The sequence below is a fragment of the Chamaea fasciata genome, unplaced genomic scaffold, assembly GCF_029207755.1.
Source record: "Chamaea fasciata isolate MVZ Bird 193981 ecotype frontalis unplaced genomic scaffold, bChaFas1.0.hap1 SCAF_17, whole genome shotgun sequence".
NCBI classification, from domain to species: Eukaryota; Metazoa; Chordata; class Aves; order Passeriformes; family Sylviidae; genus Chamaea; species Chamaea fasciata.
Genome location: NW_027094102.1, coordinates 4868044 through 4890232, shown reverse-complemented (window position 1 = coordinate 4890232; position 22189 = coordinate 4868044). Strand labels below are relative to the sequence as shown.

General features: G+C 44.2%; 2 protein-coding genes across 2 annotated transcripts; one reads left to right on the top strand and one right to left on the bottom strand.

Annotated features, from left to right (window-relative positions):
* Positions 1-444: 444 nt before the first annotated feature.
* Positions 445-14471, bottom strand: SS18L1 (SS18L1 subunit of BAF chromatin remodeling complex). Its single transcript, XM_066198718.1, has 11 exons — positions 14303-14471; positions 11585-11661; positions 10842-10926; positions 9867-10011; positions 7167-7364; positions 6014-6178; positions 5013-5114; positions 4507-4599; positions 3758-3877; positions 2883-3010; positions 445-2689 (listed from the first exon to the last, which is right to left on the bottom strand). The coding sequence occupies exons 1-11, from the start codon at positions 14369-14371 to the stop codon at positions 2663-2665; spliced, it is 1209 nt and encodes a 402-aa protein (XP_066054815.1). The 5' UTR covers positions 14372-14471; the 3' UTR covers positions 445-2662.
* Positions 14472-15371: 900 nt separating this feature from the next.
* PSMA7 (proteasome 20S subunit alpha 7) lies at positions 15372-20762 on the top strand. Its single transcript, XM_066198968.1, has 7 exons — positions 15372-15510; positions 16784-16910; positions 17735-17859; positions 19140-19262; positions 19609-19728; positions 20200-20262; positions 20535-20762. The coding sequence occupies exons 1-7, from the start codon at positions 15415-15417 to the stop codon at positions 20625-20627; spliced, it is 747 nt and encodes a 248-aa protein (XP_066055065.1). The 5' UTR covers positions 15372-15414; the 3' UTR covers positions 20628-20762.
* Positions 20763-22189: the final 1427 nt, after the last annotated feature.

Genomic DNA, 22189 nt, shown 5'->3' with positions numbered 1-22189 from the left:
GGGCCTCCCCACCCTCACCTACCGAGCATCCTCCTAATGCCCCGTCTAACCCTGCCCTCGGCCAGTTCGAAGCCATTCCCCTTTGTCTTCTCACTCCAGGCCTTTGTAAATGGTCTCTTTCCGTCTTTTCTTACAGCTCCCTTCAGGCACTGGAAGGCTGCAATTAAGGCACCCCAAAGTTCCCCCGAGCAGGCTGAACAATCCCGATGCTCTCAGCCTTTCCTCACAGCAGAGCTGCTCCATCCCGCTGATGAATTCCGGGCTCCCTCCAACAGATCCATTCCCCGAGGGGCTGAATTCTCCCTCCCTCGCTGCCCACGCCCGGCACACGGGGCATTTCTGGGCTGGGACATGTCCAGCTCTCACCCACCAGCACCCCCAAGGAAAGGGTAACCTGTGCTATCCATTCCATCTGCCGCAAGAAAAGTACCACCAAATCCGCTTTCAGATAATATTTAAACTAAACCGTTTTCAAGCATTCTGTATTACAAAACAGAAGATGATACAATTCATGGAAGAAGTCAAAATGCTGGCATCACTTTGTTTCCACATTAATACATAAAAATGGACGACACAATAAATAAACGTTTTGTTATTAACAATTAGAAATATTAACACCAAAAATCATGTATAAATTAGGAAATAAATGTACAAACTATTTCCAAAGTGCTCTTTCAAATACATTATATACACAACATTCACGAAGTTCTTAATGTAAGACATTTCAGATTGATGTAATGTTGCTGTTTCGGTTTAAATGTTGTTCATTCTCTCAAAAGCATTTCAGCACTTTCAAAAACCACATAAAAGGCGTATTCCCAAACTGGCAAAGAGCAATGTTGCATTCTTCTGGCTACCTGTAATACGAATTATTATAAAGAAAACAATCTTACTTCCTGTTCCTTGCTATTTGAGAGTACTTATTTGTATGAAAACACCAGCAGGAAAGATGAGAGAAATATGGACTGATTAAAAAATGTCTTCTATTTTACCAGTAGTTGAAATTATTAACATAGGAAGGACAGTGCTTGGACAACATTTAATAGTAAACTCTCTAGTTGTCCAGTTAAAGATTTTCTTCTAAAGGAAAAAAAAAAACTTAATGAGTTGAGAGATGTTGTGTTTTCCTTGTGGTCTTCGTTTTTCAAAATATAAAGTACTCGAAATCCCGTAACACCAGTCAGACAAAGAAAAGAAGAAAATCCTACAGAGTGTATTTACCTTAGATTGTAAATTTGCAGTTAATCTCATATTAAAAAATGTTTGTGGGCTACAGCCACCCCAACGTTTTGCTTCAGGGAAATTTGGACACAGTATTTTGTTCAACACTTAATTAAGCACTTTAAAAGTGCCTTTTTCTCACCCCCTCCCAAGACTTTATAAGAACATATAAAACTGAATAGAAGCAACTTACATTGTTCATACTGATTTTTACATACCACTAGTTTTTCTCTCTAAATTCTCCCTCTAAGGTATTCTCTCACTGGTTGACCCCATTAATAGCTCCCCTCTCTATATGCATAATAGCGTCTCGCAATTAAAGCTGAATTTAATCGCTTGTCTGCAATAAAGATGCAATTTTTTTCTTTTACCTCTGAACTATTTTTCTGTCAATCTACAATAGGAAAATAAAAGTGATGATGAAGAACGATGATGAAGTAAGAACAACAGACCAACAAATCTGACAACATTCATGGTTACAATGCTTGCTGGGGAATCTGAACAAGGGCAGCACAAGAATCAGAATAAAGAAGGATGCCAGCCACCTGCTTGCAAAATTTGGCACGAAAATGTATATGCAAGTTGTAAAATTTGGAGTAGGATATTCAAGACGGGACTTCTGCCAGATGTTTTTCTCAGCTAAGCACGATTTGAAGCAATATTGACGTCGAGCAGGCTGACACTGCAGGTCTCAGAGCTCCCTTGCGTTTTTCTTTCCATGACAGAAATACCTTTGTTTACATGGACATATGAAAGGTGCCTCTATTTATTAACATTTCTATGATCCTAGGTTTGGATCCTCTTTCTGTACCTTTCACAACAGAAATGTGGACTTATGCAGATTACTGAATTATAGGATTTGTGTAGGTAGGTATTACAGAAGTTGCAGTTATTTTTTCGTCATACAGCATAGAACTGTCTTTTTATAAGGAATGTATCCATCCCCTTGTTCTGTAGAAGTAAACTGAAGAGCCATGGATTTTGGAGGCTGGCAGGTAATCTTCAATACATCCAGTTAAAAAAAGATCAATAACTTACCACAGGGAACTTCCCTGGACTGAGATGTGACTGATGGGCTTTGCATTGAGCCAGACTGCAGAACAACCTGGCTGTTTTCCAGAACAGGGCACAACTGTGATCTAATGATCCTAAAGCTATTCAGAAACATCAAGAATGGGACAAGAGGGGGTAAATGGAAAACTTCTGCATTGTATCAACATACAGTACTATACACAGCACCAAATATCAAACCATTAAAGCATTGTCTTGTTACCAGTAGTGCACTGCTTCATATCCAGCATGAAATGAACACTGTTCACATACAGACGCTGCTTTGTGCTAAGGGGTAACCAACATATTACAATTAATCAAAACTGCCTGTACATCCAGTTCAAAAGATCGAGATACTATTGAAAGGAATCTGACACAGCACTGTATTCTTTTATTGCTGGTAATTTCCATATTGTCCCTGTTAAAAAAAAATAGAAATGTTGAAGGATAATATATTGGAGGCTTACTGCGAGTTAGGCAATTTCTTTCGGTCTGTGGATTTTACAAGATCTCCCGAAGTATCACCCACAGACCTGCACCAAATTATCAGAAATATAGACAGAGCTAACAGCCAGATCTGCTCTCTCAGAGCAGAGATTTAGACAATTTACCTGCTCATAGCCGTAAGGCCTCTGTTGCTGAGCGGATGGGCCTGTCTGGGAAGCTCTGTAACTTCCGTATTGCTGCCCCTGTCCCTGTTGGTAGCTGGAATACTGTGAAGAGGCTCCTTGTGCAGGACCTGAGAAGACAGTAAATTCCATTACAGGCAGTAAAATCCATTACAGGCCTGATTTGCTGGAGGAGTTCTTAGAGTAAATTGTTTGTTAGCATTTCATAACATGATGCTAACAAAGTAAGCTCTGTCAGTAAGAACTGTGAGTAAATTCTGCCCAGACCTCCCCTCTAGGTTTACACTAGGAGGTGTTAATAATAATAATGATGTAGTTGCAGCAGTGTAAACTTCAGGTTTTAAACTTGGCTCAAAAAATGTCATAACACGTCTAAGTGAAGCCTCTCTGAAATCTGCATTGGCACAGCTCAGTTATGACCTCTATGCAAACTACCTGGCCTTTATTTCAGTAACAAATGCATGTTTAAATTCCTACCTAATCTGTCTGTGCCACCATAAGCAACAGAGGAGTGATTCTCTAGACTGTTGATGTTCTTTTTCATGTCAGTTCAGAAGGACTAGGTGTGTAGGAGGCCTGGGAACCCAGGCAGTGACCTCCTGATGATATTTAACACAAAGCCAACATGAAGAAAATGTGTATTTTCTAAGTTCAGTCAAAAGAGAGAGAGATTCAGGATGGAAAGCAGTGCTAGACTAATGTATGTTACTGTCCAGAATCCCTTTACTAGATCTTTGGCTAATTTTGGTACACTGTTAATCCAAGGTTATTCAAGGAAATAGTTTACAGCCTATTTTAGCCTAGGCATCAGGGTGAAACACTGCAAACACTTGACCAGCCACTGACAGTTTTCTTACCATATCCTTGCTGTTGTCCTGGGTAACTCTGTTGATTTGGGTATTGCTGCTGGGAATATGTTTGCTGTTGTGCAGCCCCCTGTTGGTATCCTGCCTGCTGCTGGCTGTACTGAGAATTTCCTGGAGAGGGAAATATTGGAATTGTTTGGTCATAGGTGAGGCAGGTATTTCACTGTTCATGAAGATCATAAGGAAAACAAAGGCATAAGGAGCCTTGGTCTGGAACTCATACACAAATACTTTTTCTCAGAAACAAATGACTGGATTTTGCCAAGCAAATTGTTTATTTCTCCAGTGATTTTTAGTTCTTTTGAATAGGAGAATTACTTATTTATACACATCACTAAACAAACCAACAACCTGTTCCCCAAAGGATTTTTTTTTTACCCCAGAAGGGCTTCAGAAGAAAAAGTCACAAAGATAAGTCTGCCAAGGTAAATAGCTGCTTTCTCAAGAAGCAGTCTCATTGTATTTTCTTTTACATAATGATGTTTATTCATATATCCCAGAAAGGCCACTTATCTAGTTGTTACTGGTTTGTTGGGTTTTTTTTTCAAATATCTATGATGGAAATTCCATTTGCTGTATCCTGAAACAACAAAATGAACAGAAGCTCTATAGATGACATTGCTTCTCCTAAATGCCACCTTGCTGCATCATAATTCAGTTAACATTTTCAGTTGGTTTAGAGTTCAGATATCTTAATAATATATTGAATTTACTGTTGAGATTTTGCTGTATTTTCCTACCTCCTTCATAGTAGTGTTGTGTGGAGTCATCAAACGACCGGTCGTAGCTCTGTTCAGTATAGGATGACTGCTGATAGGCATAATCACCGTGTCCTGCAAGGAGCCACAAAGATTTGTCAGATACATCCTTCATGGCACCATAGACATAGTGTTGAATATATATTTTATGTATATTATGGAGGTGCTTATGCACCAAGATGAGGCTAAGAGCAAATACAGACCCCTTAGGGAGAACATCGAACACGTGGCATGGAAAGTCACACCAATGGATAAAACTCTTGTGTTTACTAATCCAAACTGGGCTTTGGGCCCTTTTTGGAGCAGTATATATAGCAGGGTGCACTGATGTGCATGTTTTGTACCAGGCTCCCAATCCCCTGGGATTCTAATTTTCCAGCATTTAAATTGGAAATGAAGCATAATAGGTTTGCCATGTCCTTGGATGTAGCAGTGGTGGTGCTCTGCACTTTATCAGTATCACGGTGAGCCCAGCTCAGAGGAATTACCATCTGGATAGTATTGCTGATTCATAGGTTCTGATGAGCCTTGGCCATGACTGTACTGCTCACTGTAATATTCCTCCTGACCCATGTACTGCTGCGAGGAACCTGCAAGGCACAAGACAAAGCAAACTGAGCCGGTGGACTCCTAAAGGATGGGTTTCTCTTATCTGATTTTTTTTTTTTTTTAAGAAAACAAAGTTTATGTCTGGATAAGCAAACAATTGAGCGCAGTTATAAAGATGTTTTTCTCGGTAGAAAAAGGAAATAAATTGGTATTCTCGGAAAAAGATGGTTGAAATTGAAATCACACAACAGTCAGTAACATCCTAGAATCACTCACTTCTGCAGCAATGCCAAAAGTAAGGACTACATTTCATCCACTAATCTGAGTTATTAGAAAGCACAGGAACATATTCCATGCTCAAGAGCACAGTCAGAATTAAATAAATTTTCATTAATACATTAATTTGTTTCTTAGCAAAATTCAGGTTATTTTAGAATCAGTCTAACAGCTTTATTACCTCTTAGAACTTTATTCAGAGAGGTCTTAGAGCACGGTAGGTATCCTCTTGTGTTTTCCTTTCCTTGGCCTAATTTTTCATTCTAATTGCTGGCAAACTGCATCTTCTTTCCAGAAATGTGTTCCTGGCTAACTGTGCCATGATAGGGCTGATCCAACACCATGGGAAAGAACTGAATAGATTCCCAGTGGCTTGAATGAGCTGTATATCAAATTGTTCATCTTTTCTTTAGGTCCTATGACCCCTTTTAGACAGAATTATTGTTCTAAAGCCTGAAATAATTAAACAGATAAATGTTGAAAATAGATTCAGGTTCATGTCATTGTCATGATACTTGCACCATTCAGGATTTCCTGTGCTCCAGGGTGGGATTCTCTGTTTGTAAATGTAACTTGGAAATTTTGGTGACTTATGTAGCCCACAGACAGACGGAGTATCATCAATCTAATGAGAGTTCTATCAATAGGCTGATAGCAGTTTTACCTTGCTGTGAAGCTCTGTAAGGGCCCATGGGTCGCTGCCCCATCATGCTGTTGCCTTGGTTGCTCTGGCTCATCATGGCAATGGAGGATTGTCCCTGGTAGTGCTGGCTCCCTCCTTGTGCTGAGTTGTAATGTGACGTTGCTGCTTGCTGGTGCATCATGGAGACTACAAAGGACATGGAAAAGACTGTTTTCCAAAGATGGGGCAGTTCTCTCCTAGTCTCTTTGGAAGCAAGTTAAAACCTTCAGCTAACATGCACCCTGATAATTCTGTGAATTTTCCACAGGGGGAGATGTTTTCCTACTGGATTTATTTACTCTTCTGCACTGGAATCCAGAAAGGATCTTATTACATGGTCAGTTCTTGCCATTTGCTTCAGCAGATATTTAAAAATACACCCAGCCTTGATTATTATTAGCTCACTTAAAAGAATGTGAACCTTATTGCAGTAGGGTTAAAGAAAGAAACAAGAAATGATGCTTGTTCCTTTCTACCTCCTGACTATTGAATCGCTGCATTTCTTTTCTAATATACTCTTTCTTTTGCTTCCACCTTCTCATACACCTGATGATTACAGAGTTTAAGTAAACTGATATTCTAGGATTTATTTGATTCCTAAATTTCGTGCTGCTGTAAAGAATTCTAAAGCATCAGGCATCCCATTCAAGGCAATTCGAATTGCAAACTTTTTTTTTAAATTAAGAGATCAATTGAGTTGTCTGCTAGTCTCTTAATGCCCTGCAAACAATGTGAAGTACCGATAAAATAACAAAATGGGGTAGTGATGTACAAAGTGTAAATGTGTTATACCCTGGCAGGTTCTTTGTGCTTGGGTAAAGGTGCTGCTCAGATCCCTCCCATGGCTGTGGGGTTTGCTGCCAGGGCTACCAGACAGTGCTGCTGCACCTCTACTTAACCCTCCTTTCCCCTGCTCAGCCCTAACCACGGCGAGCCAGCCTGAGTTAAAGCAAGCCTGAAACTGCTCTGACTTACACTGACACCTGGAAATCCAGAAATGTCTTAAAGCTGTCTTTTCCTCTGGTACCTTTGTCGCTGTCTACAGAAAATATTTACAGAATAAAGCCACGTGTGGTAAACCCTCTGAGGTCACAGGAAAGTCAAGGTGGCCCAGGAGGAGGGAGAGGGAGTTTACCTGGGTTGGACTGCATGTTGATGTTTGTTCGAGAGACGTAATTGCCTATTGACCCCTGGCCTTGCATGGGCACGTTCTGAGAGGCAGGCACTGTGTGGCTGTACCCAGGGCCAGTCCCGTGGCTGCTGACACTCATACTCAGAGAGGTCGTGGGCATGGTGTTCTGGCCTGACTGCTGCATAGACACGTGGTTAGGACCTACAAAAGTCAGAGACAGCAACAAGAAAATCTGAGCTATTATTGGCAATGCACAGTGAGCACGAGGCCTCACGGCCTTTCTGGAATACCTTATGGTACGGCATAACAAAAAAAAACCCCAAATCCTCGTTATTAAAACTCCCTGTTATCTACAGACAAATTAAAACTGCCTGCTGCACAATCAGAGAGATCCTCCCCTTCCTGGCAGCCAAATCTAGGCTGTACAGGATTGCAGATGGGAAGAACAAAACCAGCAGCAATGCCCTACAACCACTTCCTTGCAGGCAGCAGAATTTTAAAAATGCCAGTAATTTCAGGTACCTCAGAAAATACATGGACTCTGGAAACATCCCAGCCTTTTGAAATTTGTGCTTGCCTTCCTCTTGTCCTGCAGTTGATTCCTTTCCCCTCTTCACACAGGCAGTGACAGTGGGAAGGCACAGCAGTGGCTGAGAAAGACTTTGCACATTGCTGCATCCTTTATCACCAGCTCACCTTCTTAGCTGGGGCTTCTGAAGTACCAATGGAGCCTCTACTCAGAGAACAAGCCTATCTCTCCCTTTCCTGAAGTTTGACTAAAAGAATCTCAGAGGAAGATAAATTTTCCAAGTCACCATAACAACCCCAGTTGTTACTCCCTTTCCAACATCAGAACATAATCATCAGACTGCTCCAGATACATCCTGGGTTTGTTTCCTGCTTATCTGGCAGTGTGCTTATTTTTTAGAATTCTGTTGCAGTTGGGTAGCTAATACTGGGGGAAATGGGGTTCTTATTTGTTGTTTATTGCTGTAAATACTTTTATAAAGTAGTTTTCACTGTATATTGTTACTATCCAAGCTGTGATGGTGCATATTGTTGTATATCTAAATTCAGCCATATTGTTGTCAATCTCAATTAATTTACGTAGAATGCAGAATCCTTAGAAGAGGCAGAATTACGCTGTAATGTTTAAATAACGATATTTTCATTCAGGGTTATTAAGTTTATCTGCAGCCCCTGAAAAATGTCTAACTCATTTAGTAAAAACCTCATTAATTACCCTTAACGGTTTTCATAGATATCGAAATGAGAACATTTGCTGTAAATTATATTTTCCTCTGATGAAGAGATGCAAGCAGCAGTTTCAACAAGAGATAAAGGGAGCCAGCTCTCCTGAAATCAGTGGAGCTGGGTCAAAATGCTGCCACAGAAAATTATCTCTGTGTTTTGCTCCAGTTTGTTTAAGTTGTAAAGCCGATCCTTGTGCAACACAAGGTCACACAGTGTGTGAATGGAGATAGCAGTTGCCTTGAGTGAGAGATGGAGTGAAGTAAGTGTTGGTAAACCTTGCCTTATTTGCATGGGAAAAATTAGAGATTCTTGGCCTTCTCTAAAAGAAGAAAAAAATAAAAAAGTTGGTTAATTTGTGATTGTAAGGGAAAATATGTGGATGAGTCCAGTCCTCAGGACTTCCAGTCTGGTTCTTTCAATCAGCAGCAAATTACTACAAAGCTCTGGAGGAGGCTGGGGGGCAAACCAGAAAACCAACAACATTAGCACTGAAAATGTCTATTCTGAATAACACAAAACAATGTTTTGACTGACGTAATATATTACTCATACTCAGTATTAAATCTTTCAAAACAAAGGCCCTGAAAATTTTGGTAAATTTACTTTGCAAGTTGTAGCTATTTAAAACAGGTCCCTTATCCATTCATTTAAAAGGTACTATAGGCTTGACCCCAAAGGGATTTTTAAAAACTCAGAAGTAATTTCATGGCTTATGTCTGCTCTTGAGTCCCCCTGCCAAGGCCTGTGATTTTACAATCAGATATTTCTATTTATAGAAACTGGTTTTGCTCTCTGTCACTCTGGGAGACACCCACAGAAACAAGAACTGAGTAACTATGATCTACAAAATAAACAGATTATTAATATATAAAATGCGCATATTAAAATTGTTTTTCAATTAGTTTAGTTGCACGAACAAAACCAAACAGACGGATTATATTATCTTATTAATATGAAATGTCTGTGCATTTGACTGTGTAGTACAATCTCTGCAAGCTTCTGTGGAGGACAAAGACTGGTGCAACACCAAATGATTTGTGAGGATAAATGTATCCTGGAAGGTGTTTACAGTCTGAAGGCTTGGGTGTGTGGTTAGTCATGCAAGCAGTTCCATTTTACCCTGGCCAACCCCGCCACTTCCATGAGAAAAATAATGCAACATATAATTTTTCTTACTAAGAACTTGGATGTATCTTTACTTGGTGATTTTCATAATGTATCTTTTTTTTAATGTCTTTAATTTCCTCTGCAGAAACACAAAGCACACTGCAGAAGCCAGCATCATTCCTGCCTGTAGCCATTTTGTGGTGATTTCAGCATGTGCCTGAAATCCCCATATGCCTGAAAGGTGAGTTAGGAGAGGTCTTTTCCAGCTCTCTAAGTATATTCTGCATTAATGATTTTGTTGCCAGGCAACAGCAAAGCAGCACAAAGGGGACCAAAGCTCACCATTGCTAATCTGACTCTGCATGAGGGAGGATGGAGGAAGGCCGGTGCCGATGGCATCGCTGAGATTGCTCTGGGAGTGGAGGGATTGGTTGGATGCGCTCTGACTCATCCCTCCCGGGCCCAAGTTTATGTTTTGCGTTGGTGGCTGCGAAACAACAAGGAGGAAAAAAGCAAATTTTCGGTTAGGTTTTTAATTAGAAAAACAGCAGCCCCCAGATTAGCCTGACAATGACTAAAAGCTGCCTCGGCTAAATGCGTGTTTCCTTTGCTTTTTGGGTAAAGCTTTCTTGGTTTGACTCCTCTGTGTGAATGACATTGAGCATGACAGAGCAGCCGACAGGCAGCGGCACAGTGAAGGGTTTGAAATTGTGTTTGTCACAGAGCGTGGCTTCCTCTGCACTCACATGGATTTCCAAACACAACCACTGCGGGGAATGCATTAGCAAAGACAGCACAGGAGTGTGGTGACAGATTGACCTTTGCCAAGCTATGCTGCAGTTTGTGTTACGTGTGGTACTTCCCAAATCAATCCACTGAGCAAGAATAACAACATGTGTAAAGACAAACCGATGCCCGAGTGTTGAATTAGATTTTTAATGTAAAACAGCAGCATACTTTCCCCCCAAGTAAAGAACACAGTAAGAACAGGTAAGAATATTGAATCTGGAACAAATGGAGCTGCTCAGATCTGCATCATAAACCTTGAGCTATGGGGCAGAGATTAACACAAATGTCCCAAAGAACATCATTTAAACACAGTAAAAGTAACTTTTGATTTGCTTGGTGGTCTACTTGGCCACTTCAAAACTTTTAGCTGGAAAAATACTAAAACTCGGTTCATTTATAGTGATCAGTGACAGAATCAAAGAACATTTCCCTCTGGCACAGCTAATGTAAATGTGCTGAGGGAAATAACTATGGTATTAGTTATACTAATAACTAATTATTAGTTACAGTAATTGTACTGGTACTTACAGCAGGAAGCAAGGACTGCATATTCTGGTTAGAGTCTGCTATTGTTGCCAAGTAAACCAGGTTTCTGTGCAAGATTTGTTGGTATCTACAGAACAAGGAGTTAAGTTTATGTGGAAAGGGTTAACAATACACAAAATTCCAAGTCTTTCTCTTTTTTTCCTTTTCCCCTCCTATTTACAAATGATTAGTTAAATTACCTTAACCCATTTTTAATCTGTCCTAATAAATAGCAGTGGCAATGATCCGTGTCTGTGCTGTCATGTTTCCCATCAAGGATCAGTGTGCTCAACACCTCTGTTACAAAAGGATAAACTTGGGGGAAGGGAGAGGTAAAATACACCCTCCTTTGACAGCTCTTTGAACTGTGGAGCTGGGACCTCAGTCTTTGAGGACTGACAGCCAGTCAGCTGCTCCAACAATCAGACACTTTTCCTTTCTCTGTCTAACAAGGGCCCTGATAGGAATGAAATTCCAGAACTCCAAAGCCCAAAACCTGTTTTCCCTGCCAGCAAGCGGAGAAGAACATGATTTTTTTTCAAGAGTGCTCTAACTGGAGTGTTTACTCAAGTAAGCACCACCAGAACCATTTATGCTCCTTCACAGTTCTCCATGAACTGGAAAAGCTCCTAAAAAGGAACACAGGAGTGTTTCCAAGAGCAAACCAACAGCTGTGCCACTGAGCAAAGGGAAGAGCCAGACTTCAGGAAACATTTCTAACAAACTCCTGAATTCGTAATACTCACTGAGTACATTCCGCAGTTTTCCCCTTGCTCTGATAATCCATAATACATTGTATTAGGTGGTGATTTTCATCTAGCATCTGCATAAAAAAAAAATAGGACCAAAACACGTTACGATGAGAATTATATAAAAGTTCTGTATTTTTTGTGATCCTCCTTGGCACTGGATGGTGTTCTGTGCAGTTTTGTTGCCTTGGCTGTTGTAAATTACCTACACGTGACTTTACTGGGCCACAAGGTTGATTCACTTATAAACAGCCGTCTTTAAAGTAGTTACTTGAAATACCCATACAGAAGAATTGATGGACTTACCTTGTTCCTTAAATGGCAGATAAATTCTGATGCTGAAGAAGGAAAACACTTTCACTATGAGTTATCTCTGCCTCATCCCAAAATATCACCCAACCCTTTCCAAAACGTCAGGCTTTACTAACATGCCTACTTTTAAGTAAGAAACAAACTTTCGAACAATTAAACCTACTCATTTTTCTGCCCAGGACTAGAGTGTGCTGACAGCTGAACTTGATGAAGTACAAAATTTGCATCACTGCAGCTACTGAAACCATGTTTAAGAGAATTACATCCCAGTATGTCCTTACTTTTATTGAATGAACTCATGATATGATTAAAAGCTTAAAATATACTTTGATTTGTTTTAAATTTCAGATACATTAGTTTTCTCTTTCCCCAGGATTTCTTGTGAATGCAGCAACTTTCTCCAGGTGAATGAATAAAAAAAAACCAAAAACAACCCAGCATGTAGAAATTTAGATTTGCCTCTAGCATAATGGAGCTTGTAGATACCACTGCTATCAAGTGCTTGCAAGACTGGGCTCTTGAACCCCTGTGTCATCAGGGCAGGAGAGCTCTTGAGGAAAGAACCAGTTCTGGTTCAGAACTGAATTATACTGCCCTGGAAATGCTATTTGATGAGCTATTTTAGAGGACCACCACCACTACTCTACTGCCAAAAGCTCTAACTTCGTCCATGTGAAATCTATTTTAGAAATATTTTATACTGGGATAAGAACAGCTTTGAAAGACTATTAAAATTGAGTTAATAAATAAAAATAAGCTGCTTATATAATATGAATTCAAATAAGAATAGTCTTTTTCATTGAAATTTGTATATGTTCTCAAAAGCTCACTTCACTGAGGATTTTTGGAGTTGGTTTTTTTTTTCTCCTGCTCTCTCTGCTCCATCTCCATCCTTGACTATAAATGCCATCCAGTTAGTGTGCCTGCAAGTTTCTTCCTCAGTATTGCTGTTTGTCAAAGAGAAAATCACTGCCAACAGCCCAACACTGATGGACAGTCCCAAAGTAACCTGCCAGTAAATGCACCTGAGATGATGCATTTATTTTCAAAGAAAGAGCATTTTGAAGCTTCCATGAAGTTTATGAATATGCAAAAAGGGAAGGGTTTGAAAATCAAACAGAAGATACTTTATCTGCCCTTTGTCTGTGGGTATGGGTTTAATTACAAACTCTCTGAATTATGAAATAATTCCAGCTGATTTAGAGGTTAAAGGAAAACTTATTCACCAAGCCCGAAATATTTCAGTATTTAAAATGAATTGGTTCACAACACCACGTGCTGCAAGAGCTCCACAAAATGGGATGTTTCCAAACAGTCTCCTGAGATGCAAGTCATCTCTCCAGCCTCTCTCGTGGCAGTTTGTTCTGCCTTCATCTCTGCTCTGTCACACGCTGCCACCGAGGGGATTTTTTTTTTTCCCCTGGAAGTCACAAATTGGCACCAGATCACGACTTGCCTCTACAACCCCTGGTGACAGGTTAACTGCTGTATTGGCAGTGGCACTTCTGCACTGGTCACTCTGAGCGAAGGGACCACTCGGAGCTCACACCTGGCTGCCACCACAGCACGGGAACACCACCTGAGCCGTGGAGAACGGCCAAAATTACAGCAAAAGTACAGTAGACAAAGAGCAGTGACATTGAAACACACACGTTCTTTATTGACATTTCCAGCCTCGTCGCTCCTGACCGTCACCTTCTGCAGGAGGAAGGGTGCCAGGGGCTGCTCGTGTGTGCAGTCCCTGCTGCCGACCCTGGGAAATAGGAAACAATAACTTCCCAACTCGGCACCCTCTGATCTGGCTTCCACATGGGAGACCCATGTGGGGATCTCCTCTCCAGAGAAAACCTTTCAAAACCTTTGTTTGGCATTAAACATCAATACACACATCACAATAATAATAATAGTAATAAGTTTATGAAAAATAGCAGTGGCTGGTGCTCCCTCTATCTTCTGAGAGATTAAAATTCTGCATCCAGATACAAAAGAAAACCCCAGAAAATTCAGTATTTTATTTCAATTCAATTTTTTAGGTTGGATTCTTTGGGGGCCAGAAGCTGACATACCATCATAAATTAATCGCATATTTGCAAATTTTATTGCCGTTTCCCAATGTATGCTTGGCAGCGTTTCCCCTTGGCGAGCAGCCGGGATAACGTGCCATCCCGATTTTATTCCCTACGTCCTTCTCTCGCTCTCTTTGCAGCGATCTGAACACCTTTGCTTTGTTCCACCTCCTCCTCCTCCTCCTCCTTCCCCCACCTCTCTCTCTCCAGCTGTCCATCTCTGCAGCCCTCGCAAATTCACGAGTTTTCCTGATCGCCCTAGAAATCAGCCTCCAGCTGCAGGAGCATGGACAGAATAAATGTCTAAAATTGTCTGTATAAAAGCATGCTCTTTTACCTTCTGGATAGTTTGCTGGGTGACCTCCCCTTTGCCTCTTGGGCGAGCAGAAGCAAAGGCAACCGACATGGTGGGGGTTTTTTTATGTGTCTATAATATATCGGTTCCAGGCTCTAATAATATTGTTATTATCTGGCTGCTATTGCCGTGCGAGGATTCTCCGCAGTGCACGGGGAGGGGGGCGGCCGCAGATGGTACGATCTGCGCCCCGCGAACACCCGCGGGCGCCGCGCCCCGCGCCGCCGGGCACCGCCCCCGCCGCGCCCCTGCGAGCCCCCCGCGGCGGCGGGGCGGGGGCGGCGGCGGCGAGCCGGGCAGGGGACGGCAGCGCAGCCGCCGCCGCCTCCCCGCCGCCCGCACATGGTGCGGTCCCGGCCGCCGGGCTCCCGCGGCCTCGGCCGCGCCGCCCGCTGCGCCAACTGCGTACGCCGAGTGCGTACGCCGAGTGCGCCAGCGCGGGGCCGGCCTGCGCCACCTGCGTACGCCGAGTGCGGCCGGCGAGGGGACCGCGGGGGACAGGGAAAGGCCGGAGGGGACACAGGGCAGCCCGGGGACACGGGCGCGCAGGGACGGGGCACCTCCGCTGCGAGGAAAGGCGGAGAGAATCGGGGTCGTTGTCGCGGTGACCTAGTTGTGGCTCTCCAGGACCTCAAGGGGACTCACAGCAAGGATGGGGCAAGGCTGTTTACAAGAGACGGGACAAGGAGAACGGGTTCAAATTGAAAAAAAAGAGTAGGTTGAGGTTAGATATTAAGAAAATCCTCCCTGCGAGGGCGGCGAAGCCCTGGCACAGGTTGCCCATGTGATTGCCTTATGCCTAGAAATATCCAGTGCCAGGTTGGAAGGGGCTGGGAGCAACGTGAGACAGTGGAAGGTGTCCCTGGCCGCGGCCCGATTTTTGAGGTCACTTCCACCCCGAACCCGTGAGGGCTCCGTGCAGCGGCGGGGCCGCCGCCGGCGGTGCGTGCGCCAAGCGCGGGGCGTGCCGGGCGCAGCGCAAGGCGCGCACGCCGAGGGCGCTGCGCAAGGCGCGTACGCCGAGTGCGCAGCGCGGGGGCGCAGCGGCCCCGCCCCCGGCCCGCCCGGATGACGGTGCGGGTTCTGCCGGAGCCATGAGCTACGACCGCGCCATCACCGTCTTCTCCCCGGACGGGCACCTCTTCCAGGTGGAGTACGCGCAGGAGGCGGTCAAGAAAGGCTCCACCGCGGTGAGTTCAGCGGGCGCGGGGTTGGCGGGGCGGCGGCGGCGGAGCGGGGAGCCCGCGGCGGGGCCTGCGCCGCGCTGAGCGCCCGGCCTGGCGGGCCCGGGAGGCCGCGGGAGCCGCCTCAGGGAGATCCCTCGGGGTAAAATCCACCGCCGGGGAAACTGCCCAAAGCCCAGAGCTTCCCGCGGGGTCCGGCGGTGTGTCAGGCCTGCAGGATCCGCTCCTCTCTCTGTACATCCTGCAGATCGTGGGGTTTTGTGTTTGTGCACGGGGCAGATTCCCGGTGCATTGGGAAACACGTCGGGAAAAGCGCTTGGAAGTACACTGCTGGCTCCCGGCTTCCCGTTGTCCCAAGCTTTTGCTCAGTGAAAGTTTTATTTCATTTAGGGGAGAAGAAAAAAGGTATTAATTTGCAAATAGCATTGTATTAGTGATTGTAGTAAGTTCGAGCAATAATAAGTTTTAATTTTAAAAAGTCGTAACTGTATTGATAGTCGTAGTATGTTTTAATTAATTGCCATTGCCAAAAATAAATGGACCATCTTTGGGATGGGACTGAATGTAAAAAAGATTTGGTGCCAAAGAGATTCTTCGTTTTTTTTAAGAAATTAAAAGTCCTTTGAAAGTGGAGACAGCATGCAATATAACCACCCGTCTTGTCACTTGTTTAGTGTTTTTGGAAACATTTGGAACATGCTGACAGCAAGGCCACCTCATAAGAAAAAAATATTCCCATCTCCCTGTGGGAAACAGTGGGAGTGGAGGGGAAGGGTCAAGGATTTTTTTCTCCTCCATGATGTTGTAAAAGATGTATTCAAGGTATGAATTAGGACGTTAAGGCAGCTACTGACAGAACATTTTGGCAGCTGTAGGTGTTACTTGGCCTGATCTTCAGTGCCTTGGGCTCCTGTGTTGAGCAGTGCCACTGGACTAGTGGGGTTTTCCTTGTTCATCCTGGTTCTGTGGCTGTGGAAACACTGATGGTGCTGTTGGAGAACAGACTGTCTGTAAGAGGAGCTGGAATCTGTCTCTTGGGAGCCACAGGGATTTAGGTTGGTATGAACTGATGATGAAACTGCACCCTGAAATGCATTGCAGTTTTTGTTACATCAGTCCTGCCTCCGGGCTGAGTGGGGAATAAAATCCTGATTTCAGGCTGAGGTGATGGTTACAGTGTGGGGGTTTGTGCCTGGTTACTGCTCATTTGAGCAAAGTCTGCAGCTGTGAGGATTCTCAGACCTAGGTTAACTTTTTTACTTCTTTTCATGCACGGAAGGTTGGAGTAAGAGGGAAGGATATTGTTGTCCTTGGTGTGGAGAAGAAGTCAGTGGCAAAACTCCAGGATGAGAGAACTGTTCGGAAGATCTGTGCTCTGGATGACAATGTCTGCATGGCTTTTGCAGGTACACGGTCCCTTCAGTGGTTTGGGCAGTTGTTGGGCACCTTTGGGCATGTTTATGGAATCTGAGAATACAAAATTCACGGTGTAGCTGGCTGAGAACTGTGGGAAGCATGGTATTCCCACAGTAACTTATGCTTTTTTTTTAAATATGGAGAAATAGAGTGTAAGTGTCAATAATATTTTTAAGGGGAGATCTGGTTAACTTGATTAAAACAACAGGGTTTGGGTTGAGTGTGCAGGAATGAGAGGCTCAGTTCTTTCTCCTGCCTACCTCCCTTAGCCAGGGTCTGGGATATGTGCAGGGGTGTTCACAAACTTGAGGAAAAATTCTCTAATAAAAACAAGGCTGTCAATGAAAAATGGCAGCATTAGCTAAAAAGTAAAATAAGAATTAAATTTCTTCAAAATCTTTTTTTTAAAGGGTTACACACTTTTGTCAGCTAACATCATGCTGCTGTAGCCTCATTAACTAAATGAGATTTGCTGGGCAGATGAAACTGGACTACATGAGGAATAATGTCTGTGAGAATAACCATTGCAAATTTACTGGGATATGGAATGCTGTCAGTAATACTCCCATTACCTGGTTCAGAATTATGTGTGTCACCTAACTCACAAACATGGAAGCTGTAAACTAAATCCTCTAGTTATTTTTGTGCATTAGCCACTTTCTGCTGCCTCACAAATGCTCTTTCTCAGCAAACCTGAGAGTTTGAGCTCTGCTTTGATTTTCCCTTGCTGCTGACACTGAGCTCACGGGCCTTTTAGGGCCAGATTGGTGCTGTAAGGTTTTTCCATGACTCTGAGGCCACTCTGTGGTTTCAGGGCTGACAGCTGATGCCAGGATAGTGATAAACAGAGCTCGGGTGGAGTGTCAGAGCCACAGGCTCACCGTGGAGGATCCTGTCACCGTGGAGTACATCACACGCTACATTGCCAGCCTGAAACAGGTACTTGGGGCTGCACAGAGCTGATGGGGACGTGTCCTGACCTGCTACAGATGTTCTGTGTGCTGTTGTGTTAGCCTGTGTTATGCATAATGTGTAACTTGGGTGTGTAACAGGTGTGTACTGGAGTGTCACATGGGTAGCATGGAACACACATGGAATATCTGACACTTCTTCAAGCTATGTAAATGTCTGTCCTTGGCCTCACTCCACTTACCTGGTAGAAAACACATTGTGGGTGTTTGTTGGGAATGGGGATGTAGCAGTGGAAAAGAACGATTGAGTGCTGTTTGATTGGAGTTCTTTTCCCCCCAGGATAAAGCAACCAGTGCTTGTAAGGACTGCACAGTTCTGTGTTATGTCACCAGGAACACTCTGCTCATCTCACTCCCACAACAGTGGGCCTGGGTTAATCTTTTCTTTATGGCTCCTGCTAGTTTTTCCTCCTGCAAAGCCATTGCAGGGATGGGTAAGAGGGGAGCAAATTGCTGCAGTATTTAATATGTTTTACAGTCATGAATTTAGAATGAATTGCAGCATCAAAATATGCCCAGCTGTGTTCTGTGAGAAAATTACTCATTTGCCAGTGTATTAAACTGATTTTCAGGCACTAGCAAGAATTAGAGAAAATCTAATTTACTTACGCACAGATGTGTTGGAACAGTGGTGATGGTAACAATGTGATTCTTGTAATAATCACTGGTCTGTCAGAGCAAGACACCAGTTCCCAAAGTTTCACTTTGTTCCTTTATCCAATCTTACAGTTGTGTCTGTCCTTCTGGCACATTCACCATTTCTCTCAAAGTGTGCAAAGACACCTGGCCCAGCTCCTGCTGCTCCTGCTGTGTGACACGGCAGTGACTTTGCTAGCAGTGTCCCAGGAGGGCTGTGACATGGCTCCAGTGTAAGCTGCTTACAGCCACGGAGCTGCTGTGGTTTCCTGTGGAATCAGTGCAAATCATTGGTGAAAACTGCGTTCAGCTGTCCTCGTGGTGTTTTTTGGTACACTGGGGCTTGCAGACACGGCTCTGGCTGCCTCAGCACCACTCAGGAGGTGGGGAGGTGCTTCTGGAAGCTGTACTCAGGTGTAGGAACAGGGGCTGGAAAGGATCCACCTCTCATTTGCCTGCCTTAGGGGCTCTGTGCAATACAGAGTCCTGACTAATGGAGAGAGCCAGCTGAAAGCATTGCTGGTGGCTCTTCTGGTTGTAACTGCTCCAGAGTCTGCTTTGCACCCTAGAAATGTTTTCAAAAGTGCCTGTGAGTGTGTCCTTTGTGCTCAGAGGTACACGCAGAGCAACGGCCGCAGACCCTTCGGGATCTCCGCGCTCATCGTGGGCTTTGACTTCGATGGGACCCCACGGCTGTACCAGACTGACCCCTCTGGCACATACCATGCTTGGAAGGTGAGTGGACTCAGTCCCTGGTGAAAGGGAATATTTGTGAGTTAATGTCTCCTTTCAAGTGGGATTGGGGTAGAGGAGATCTTGCTGGCCAGGTGGTGCCGTCTCACAGCTGCAAAAGTCCTTAATGATTAAATGTGCTGAGAGGGGCCATCTGCAGTTCAGCTTTCCTTGGGAAGTCTTGTCCTGCTTTCAAAAAAACCCCCAAAAGCAACCCACCTGTGCCAGACAACTGTCCTTGTGTGTGACAGATTATGCAGTTATACAACTTTTATGTTTCTTTCTTACTCTGCAAATTAAATCTTTTCTAAACTCCCATTCATTTTCTTTTTCTCCATAATATTTCCAGGCGAATGCCATTGGCAGAGGAGCCAAATCTGTGCGTGAGTTCCTGGAGAAAAACTACACTGATGAGGCCATTGAAACGGATGATCTGACTATTAAACTTGTCATCAAGGCTCTTCTTGAGGTGAGGCTGTTTCACATCTCTTCTGTGGCTTTTCACTGTGTCCAGATTCACTTCTTAGATGTGAATATGGGAAAATATTTGTGGATGTCCCAAGGAAATACTGTAGGCTGTGGGTACTGGATTGAATTCAAGGTTCAGAGTATTTGGGGTAACAATTTCCATAGTTTACACAAATGCACCAAAGATGTGCTAAAGCACATGCTGAATATTTTAATTTTTAATTGAAGTTTAAGATACAGAAAAAAATAGCACAAGTCAGGTGGTGGGGCTGAGGTGTTCTCCATCTGGCCAGGGCACTGGCACCAGTGTGAAGACCCTTTTGAGAGTTAGTGCTGCTGGTGTTGAGAGCTTAAGAGCTAAGGAATGAAATACACCCCATCCATATCTATTCTCCTTCTAAGGAGACCTGAGAGGGGTTTGTTGGAGTGAATTCCTGGCCAGGCTCCTAAAGTTTCCCTCTGCCTCACTCAGGTGGTGCAGTCTGGTGGGAAGAACATCGAGCTGGCGGTCATGAGACGGGAGCAGCCGCTGAAGGTGAGGCTGTTGTTTGCTTCTCTCCCCTTGAGCTCATCTCTGATACTGTCCTTGTTGATCTGCCTTAACTTCGAGCCCTTAATCTCACATTTTGCACTGACAAATACTTCAGTTTATTCTTAGTGGCCATGGAATGTTGTTGTGTCTGCAGCAGGTACCTGCTTCCAGATAAACAGCAGTTAATGTTCTTCCCATGGCAGAACTAGAATCATTTCCATTAATGTCTCTTAAGTTTATTGGTATCCTGAGGGTCACCCATGTTTCTGTTTTAGATCCTAAACCCTGAAGAAATTGAGAAGTATGTGGCTGAAATTGAAAAGGAAAAGGAAGAAAATGAAAAGAAAAAACAGAAGAAAACATCATGATGAATGAAATACACCTGCTTAGCTGCTTCTTTTTAATTCAAGTGATGGGTTATTCTGTATAGACATGTAGGCATTCCAGTTACTCATACTGTGCTCTCTTGAGACCTACAATAAACCTACTGATTTTTTTTTAAAGCTGTTATTTAAAAAAACCCCTGTCTGTTCCTTGGATTTTAATTACCCAGGATGATCTGGTTGGCTACAGAACAGCAGCAGTGACCCATTAAAGGACAGAGACTTTGCTTGCATTTTTTTCCCTGGACACTTCACTTTGTTTAATGGTTCTTTTCTGCACTCAGTTCTCAGCATGTCCCTTTTTTTTTACCTTAAGCAGCTGTCTTGGGGGTTGTGTTATGGTCTCAACATAACTAGTACTGAGTTGGGGGTTTTATTCCCTAATGGGCATCTCCCACAGTGAGAAGGCTGGGTCTGCCCTGCAGATGTGAGAGCAGGTGTGTGTTTTACTGCTGAAGGACAGGACAGAGATGGGGGTCAGCATGAGAACGTGCTGCTGCAGGCATAGGCTCAGGGCAGAGGTGCATGACCTGGTGCTTCCAAGTCTAGTTCAGAGTAATGCAGATTCCTGGGGGGGATTTATGCACCAGGAGCTAAACAATAACTGTAGCAAGTGTTACTTGCAACAGAGTTGAAGCTCTTCTCCAGTTTCTCCTCTGGTATTTGCCCTCACACAGTTCCTGTCTTCCTCGTACCACAGGAGTTGGTTTGAGCTATTTCCTCACGTCAGAGGACCCTCAGGCCTTTCCCCACCTGAGCTCAAACTCTCAGGTCTCAGTACTTGAAGCAGTAGGAACAGGTGCACCTTTACTGCAAGTTTCCCCATTTGTATCCAGCAAGGGGGTAGAACCAAGCTGCCCTTGGAAGCAGCTCTTCAGTCTGTTCCTGCACACCCAGAGGGTGTGACAGGGTCAGAGCAGGACTGGGGTGGCAGCAGGCACAGCAAGGACTGAATGTGGCCCAGGAGCCTGCTGGAGGCAGCTCTGGTCCCCAGGACACCCCAGCCCCCAGGGGCTCCAGGGCAGGGATGCCCCGGGCAGCAGAGCTCACAGTGCTGGGCTCTCACACCCAGGAGCTGTTTACAGGGAAATGCTGCCCAGCAGTGTGGGCGGAGGATCCCACGGGAGTCAAGGACAGGGAAGCAGCACTGCTGCTGCTGCTCAGGGACACATTAGAGCACATGAGCCAGAGGAAGCATGGTCCTGGAACAGCAAGTTGTTTAATTTTTCAGCCCTTGGGCTGGAACATTGAAGTCAAAAAAAGCTGTACTTGGTTCCCTGCTCAAATCACAATCATTCCCACACACTGGAAGTTCCATGGTAAAGGTGACAGGGCTCCTGGGGAAGAAGGGCTCACAGGTACCAAGCCCTGGGGCTGAGCCACAGCCACCAGTCCCCTCTGCTCCTGGACATCAGGAGCCAGGCCAGCACCTGGCTCAGAGCTGGGGCACAAACTTCAGCAGTGTCAAGGATGTGCTTATGCCTGGGAGCTAAAGCTTTACTGTGGAGACAAGGGAATTGATTCCCACTCAACGAAAAAGGCACAGT

Bases quoted from the DNA above. Each gene is read 5' to 3' on its own strand.
- SS18L1 (XM_066198718.1), bottom strand. From the start codon at position 14,371: ATGTCGGTTGCCTTTGCTTCTGCTCGCCCAAGAGGCAAAGGGGAGGTC. The intron at 5,115-6,013 runs GTAAAACTGCTA...TGTGCCTTGCAG, and splicing joins TTACAGAGCTTCACAGCAAG to GTTCCTCGCAGCAGTACATG. The intron at 2,690-2,882 runs GTAAATTGTCTA...TTTTTTTAACAG, and splicing joins GGCCTTACGGCTATGAGCAG to GGACAATATGGAAATTACCA.
- PSMA7 (XM_066198968.1), top strand. From the start codon at position 15,415: ATGAGCTACGACCGCGCCATCACCGTCTTCTCCCCGGACGGGCACCTC. The intron at 16,911-17,734 runs GTACACGGTCCC...CTGTGGTTTCAG, and splicing joins TGTCTGCATGGCTTTTGCAG to GGCTGACAGCTGATGCCAGG. The intron at 19,263-19,608 runs GTGAGTGGACTC...TAATATTTCCAG, and splicing joins GCACATACCATGCTTGGAAG to GCGAATGCCATTGGCAGAGG.